Source organism: Canis lupus, chromosome 2, assembly GCF_003254725.2.
Source record: "Canis lupus dingo isolate Sandy chromosome 2, ASM325472v2, whole genome shotgun sequence".
Taxonomy (NCBI): Eukaryota; Metazoa; Chordata; class Mammalia; order Carnivora; family Canidae; genus Canis; species Canis lupus.
Window position 1 is genome coordinate 56,164,399 of NC_064244.1, and position 6,606 is coordinate 56,171,004.

The following is a 6,606-nucleotide window of genomic DNA, read 5'->3' on the forward strand; positions in this document are numbered from 1 at the left end:
CAGAAAGAATGAACATAAAGAAGAATTTTAAGAACCAGACTTTGCTAAGGTCCTCCCTCTCGACCACATTTTAGATCTTGCCAATTCACATTAGCATACAAACAACCATAATTATTTGTGGTAATATCTCCCTTTTTGAAGCAAGTCTTTTATCTAAATTCTTTTAGACATTCGAGGAGGTAAAAAGGAAAACATTCTGAATCCTCCATTTCTTAAAAATAATCAGCTTAAATTAATCGTCATGTCAAAGAGACACATTTTGGGATGGCAGATTTTACTTTCCTACAATAATTTCTGAAGTAATCAATAGTTTTACAAAAATATTAGGGAATATTAAAAAGCAGTGACCCAAATTTTGTAGATACATTAGGAATACACCTCAAAAAGGTTAATTGAAAAAATACAGAATATTTTTATTAAAATACGTTGTTTGTTTTTGTCATGTTTTCCTTTGTTGTATTTATTATATTTCCTAAAAGACAACCAACCGTTTGAATGCCATAGCATAGCCAGTCAAGAAAGTTGATAATAATTGTGTATTCTTAGTACAGAAAAAGATTCACTTTATCTAATTAATGGAAGTCAATCCTGCTTAGTCATTGACTATCATAGGAATTATATATAACTCTAAATCCTGGTTTTGAAAATCACTCGGATACAATTTCTAAAACACAGAACAACTTTAAACTACACTAAAAATGATTCGTATTCTTTTATTTAAATTATGCATGTAGAGTTGAGTCGACTCAGGAAGAATGGGTAAAAATGCATATTAGCCAAAGAAAATATTCAAGTTCAAGAGAAAAAAATTGTGAGAAATATTACAATAAAGAGAACAAATGGATAGGAAAGAATTTAGAATTATCTTTAGCATGTAATTATGTATCATTGTAAATTTCAGATGGAAAAATAATTTACAAATAGATAAATTAGAGAATATATGTCCTTTTCCACTTTAGGTACATATATAAATATTTAGGTTAATATATATATTTAGTTAAAATATGTAATTAGTATATATATTCATTTAGGGTTCTTTTAAATTTTATTTTATTCATGAGAGACACAGAGAGAGAGAGAGGGGGGCAGAGACACAGGCAGAGGGAGAAGCAGACTCCATGCAGGGAGCCCGATGTGGGACTCGATCCTGGGACCGCAGGATCACACTCTGGGCCGAAGGCGGCGCTAAACCGCTGAGGCACCCAGGCTGCACCTATTCATTTAGTTTATATGTATTTAGGTTAATTTCTATATATTCAATTTATATACATTTAGGCCTATTTATATATATTTAGGTTTTATATAGTTATATATATATGTTAATGTGTGTGTATATATAGGTTAATTTACATTACGCTACAGTATATTATATTCATGTATATGTTTGACTTTGTCCTCTTTTCTTATGTATATTTGATAAGGCTTATAAAAGAGAGATGAAAAACCATTCAACAGAAATAGAGTTTATTCTCATAAGACTGACAGATGACCCACAATTGCAAGTTGTGATTTTTGTGTTTTTATTTCTTAATTACACATTGAGCCTGATGAGGAACTTAACCATTATCCTCCTCACTCTGCTGGATCCTCACCTCAAGATGCCAATGTATTTCTTTCTCCATAATTTCTCATTTTTAGAAATCATATTCACAATGGTATGTATTCCCAGATACTTGAAAACCATAGTGACTAAAGAAAAAAACATTTCATATAATAACTGTGTGGCTCAATTATTTTTTATTCTTTTACTGGGAGTTGCAGAGTTTTACCTTCTGGCTGCTATGTCCTATGACCGCTATGTTGCCATCTGTAAACCCTTGCATTACCCAATCATTATGAACAGCAGAGTGTGCTATTGGCTTGTACTTTCTTCCTGGCTGACTGGATTCCTAATTATCTTTACCCCTTTGCTCATGGGACTCAAGCTGGATTTCTCTGCTTCCAAAGCGATTGATCACTTTATGTGTGAAACTTCCCCCATCCTGCAGATATCCTGCACAGACACACATGTCCTAGAATTGATGTCTTTCATCTTCGCTGTGGTGACACTTGTGGTCACATTGGTGTTAGTGGTTCTCTCCTACACTTGCATCATGAAGACCATTATGAAATTCCCTTCTGCACAGCAAAGGACCAAAGCTTTTTCCGCCTGTACTTCCCATATGATTGTTGTCTCCATGACATATGGGAGCTGCATCTTTATGTATATTAAGCCATCTGCCAAAGAAAGGGTGACTGTATCCAAAGATGTAGCTTTGCTGTATACCTCAATTGCCCCTTTACTAAATCCCTTCATTTATACCCTAAGGAATCAGCAGGTGAAAGAAATCTTTTGGGATATGTTACAAAAAAGGTTGTGTTTTTCAAAAAAACTGTTGTAATAATTGCTACAAATCACAACATTGCCATAAAAACAAAAAATCTTTCATTCCTTTCTTTTTTAAAAAAGATTTTATTTATTTGAGATAGAGAGCGGGAACAGAGTGGGGGCCAGAGGGAGAGGGAGAAGCAGGCTCCCTGCTGAGCAAGGAGTCCCATGCTGGGCTTGATCCCAGGACTCTGGGATCATGACCTGGGCCAAAGGCAGACACTCAACGAACTGAGCCACCAGGCGCCCTTATTCATTTCTTCTGATCATGTTTTTCTATTTCATTACTTATCTCATATAGGACATTCTCTTGAAGAATCCTTCAGCTCAATCTCACCCTCACATTTTATTCTTCCTAATGAAAACACCCTGCTGGATCCCTGGGTGGCGCAGCAGTTTAGCGCCTGCCTTTGGCCCAGGGCGCGATCCTGGAGACCCGGGATCGAATCCCACGTAGGGCTCCCGGTGCATGGAGCCTGCTTCTCCCTCTGCCTATATCTCTGCCTCTCTCTCTATCTCTGTGTGACTATCATAAATAAATTAAAAAAAAAAAAAAGAAAACACCCTGCTACAATAACTAACTCTCTCAAGTCGGTAATGCAAGCTTTAAATAGCATTTTTTAAATATAAATTTATTTTTATTGGTGTTCAATTTAAATAGCATTTTATTGTATATTAGCTACTAGAAACCATGACTTTAAATAAAATATGCCTTTTATAAGTATAATTTGCTATATGTAATTTGTTAATTGATTAAACATATATTGTGTATCTCTCTTATTTCAGATGTTGCAAGGCTCTCAATCCTTATGCTCGAGAAGCTTGTCCCTAAGTAAGGAGACAAACACCTAACTCTAAGATTGATATATAGTGTATAATTAGTGTTGCCATAAAGGGATATTAAAATATGATAGGGCATACCGTATAGCTTCTAAGTAATTTTGGAGTCCTGGGAGGACTTTTAGAAGAAGGTAATAATTGTATTGAGGCTAAAAATATACATAAGGAAAGAAGACTGAGTTATAAATGTATGCAAATAGCACAGAGGTGTTAGATAATGACATACATTTGGATAATTCATATATCTAATGTTTTAAAAAGGATTTTCGAGATATTCAGCCTGAATCCACTAAAGGTTTTCTTACAAATACAAAATGGAATACTGCACAGAATATATAAAATTTTTGTGCCTCAGATTTTCCATATATAAAGTAGGAGAAAAATTCTTTTAAAGTTCTTATTTTATTTATTTTAGAGAAAGTGTGTGGCAGCTTCATGAAATTAGGTTAGTATGACTAAAATAAAAATTTTCCCAAACCTTGTTATTGTCCTTAGTAGCAATTTCGTTCTCAACTGTCTTCTTTTGATTCGAGTCCCAAAACAGAGGCAATTTCTGAATACTGCATATCCATCATATTTTTTATATTCCTTTAACCTGCTTTTATCTTGCATTCTCACCCAAAATACATTAACCCCAGCATCTTACAATCAAGATGTGTTAGCTTAAGTTTCCAGGATCTATAAAGAACTTCTTAAACTCAACACCAAAGAAACAATCCAATCATGAAATGGGCAAAAAGACATGAACAGAAATCTCACAGAGGAAGACATAGACATGGCCAACAAGCACATGAGAAAATGCTCTGCATCACTTGTCATCAGGGAAATACAACTCAAAACTACAACGAGATACCACCTCACACCAGTGAAAATGGGGAAAATTAACAAGGCAGGAAACCACAAACGTTGGAGAGGATGCGAAGAAAGGGGAACCCTCTTGCACTGTTGGTGGGAATGTGAACTGGTGCAGCCACTCTGGAAAACTGTGTGGAGGTTCCTCAAAGAGTTTAAAATAGATCTTCCCTACAACCCAGCAGTTGCACTGTTGGGGATTTACCCCAAAGATACAGATGCAATGAAACGCCGGGACACCTGCACCCCGATGTTTAGAGCAGCAATGTCCACAATAGCCATACTGTGGAAGGAGCCTCAGTGTCCATCAAAAGATGAATGGATAAAGAAGATGTGGTTTATGTATACAATGGAATATTACTCAGCCATTAGAAACGACAAATACTCACCATTCGCTTCGACGTGAATGGAACTAGAGGGTATTATGCTGAGTGAAATAGGTCAATCGGAAAAGGACAAACATTATATGGTCTCATTCATTTGGGGAATATAAAAAATAGTGAAAGGGAAGAAATGGGAAAGGAGAAAAAATAAGTGGGAAATATCAGAAAGCGAGACAGAACATGAAAGTCTCCTAACTCTGGGAAACAAACTAAGGGTGGTGGAAGGGGACGTGGGCCGGGGGTGGGGGTGACTGGGTGATGGGCACTGAGGTGGGCACTTGACGGGATGAGCACTGAGTGTTATTCTATATGTTGACAAATTGAAGACCAATAAAAAATAAATTTATAAAAAAAAGATATGTTAGCTTAAAGATTTTATCAGGACAGAAACCTAATTTCATTTCTTATTTTTTAAAGCCATACCTCCAATTTAGATTATATTAGATTTGGAGAACATTTTTTGCATCACATTTAAAATTAATATATTTATTTTTTTTAATATTTAGAAGGAGTGGTAAAAAAAGATTTCAGTCTCATTGTTTATTTTGTGATGTTTCTAGCCTGCATGAGAAGCGCAATTGCTTCTTTTGTAGTTTTTCAGATTGCAAGAACTATAATCATTCTTGCATAATCTCCCACTGATCTCAAGAGGATTAACTGATGAAACAATTTTTAAAAAAAGGAAAGATTTCCTGGAGATCATTGTACAAATATGTTAAAAATATGTGAATTATTTATTAAGTGAGGAAACTCTAAAATCTATAAACTCAAGTTTAAAACCAAGACAAAATCTTCTTTTTAAAGCAGCTATATATTGTAAGCCAGAAGGAGTTTTTGGAGGTTACAGCTTACATAACCATGACAAGTATACATTCCACACGGGAAATATGAAATCCCCCAACCCATATTGTGAAAGACTTTAAGCGGATTATTGCTAAAAGTTTGAATCCTGATTCAATAAGGGGCTTATATTATATTTACCTATATTAAACCTCTCAAGGCATCCTCTAGAGTGGCAGTTTTAGGGACCTTAATTAGTTTCAGGATTTGAAAACCAAGACATGTCATCATTGACAAAGGAAATAATTAAATGTGTGACATACCATGGAAGGGTCAAACTCATGAGATCTTGATTGAAAGGAGATGAGTTTAGGAGTCTAATCTTTGCAGCTGTTATCTGTCTACATCCGATCTGTAGGAAATTTGGCTGATTCTACAGAAAATTTTATTTCAATTCATTTTACCTTCTTTATTTCTACTGCTAAGTACCTAAAACAAATACTACTGTTGTAACAAATAAACTTTAAAATCATCGCAATGCTACATATTAGATATTTAAAGATATTTCAATGAAGTAAAAATGTATGTACAGAATGTACTATTATATAACTTGGTCACTTTTCACAAATTTAACATACCCACATAAGTAGCCCTCAGATAAAGAAACAGAATGTTACCAATACGACAGAATCCTCCCTTTTTTCTCTTCTGGTCATTATCCCTCTCAAGGCTTAGCACCTGTTCTTTCTTTCAAGGAATCAGTTCATGTTTTGAAAAGATTTAATACAATGGAAAACTATTTCCTGAAAATTTAAAGTCAAACATGCAGCATGGATGGCAGAGATTTTGTTTGCAGGATGGGATGTGCCTACCCTACTCTATCCAATCATTCAGAAATTGACTTTGAAGGTTCTTCCAACTTCAACAGGTATCTACAGTCAGCCAGCAGATGGAGGAAGGGAGAGTGGTGTCACATGGGAGGTTTTTATTGGTAAGCCTGGAGGTCATTTTCATAATCTCCATTCATAAGAATCCAATTATAGAGCACACCAAAATGCAAAATGTCCAGGATGTCCAGTCTCAATGTGTGTCCAGCAGGAAACATTTGTGATTAGACTCAGTGTCTTCTCCAGCTGTTAACATTCAAATCCAGTCTACCATTGCCTTCCACCTGGTCTAACTAGTAGCCTGTTATAACCTTCTGAAGAATCTTCGCTTCCTTCCCTCACCCAATCTATTTTATGTAGAGAAGATAAAAGTATGTTCTCTAAAATTTAACTCATTTTTGCTACTTCTTTGCTAAAATTATGTCCTAAAACCTAATTGAATTGCAGAAAATGAGTAGCCGGTAAGAATCCTTGGCACAGCTCCTCACTGCTCATC

At 35.3% G+C, this 6,606-nt stretch overlaps 1 protein-coding gene across 1 annotated transcript; it reads left to right on the forward strand.

Annotated features, from left to right (window-relative positions):
• Positions 1-1,301: 1,301 nt before the first annotated feature.
• LOC112659824 (olfactory receptor 6C6-like) lies at positions 1,302-2,876 on the forward strand. The gene has a single exon (XM_025446966.2). It carries the CDS (start codon positions 1,437-1,439, stop codon positions 2,379-2,381), a length of 945 nt encoding a protein of 314 aa, XP_025302751.1. The 5' UTR covers positions 1,302-1,436; the 3' UTR covers positions 2,382-2,876.
• The last annotated feature ends 3,730 nt before the right edge of the window (positions 2,877-6,606 follow it).

Coding starts and splice junctions, on each gene's coding strand:
- LOC112659824 (XM_025446966.2), top strand. CDS start 1,437: ATGAAAAACCATTCAACAGAAATAGAGTTTATTCTCATAAGACTGACA.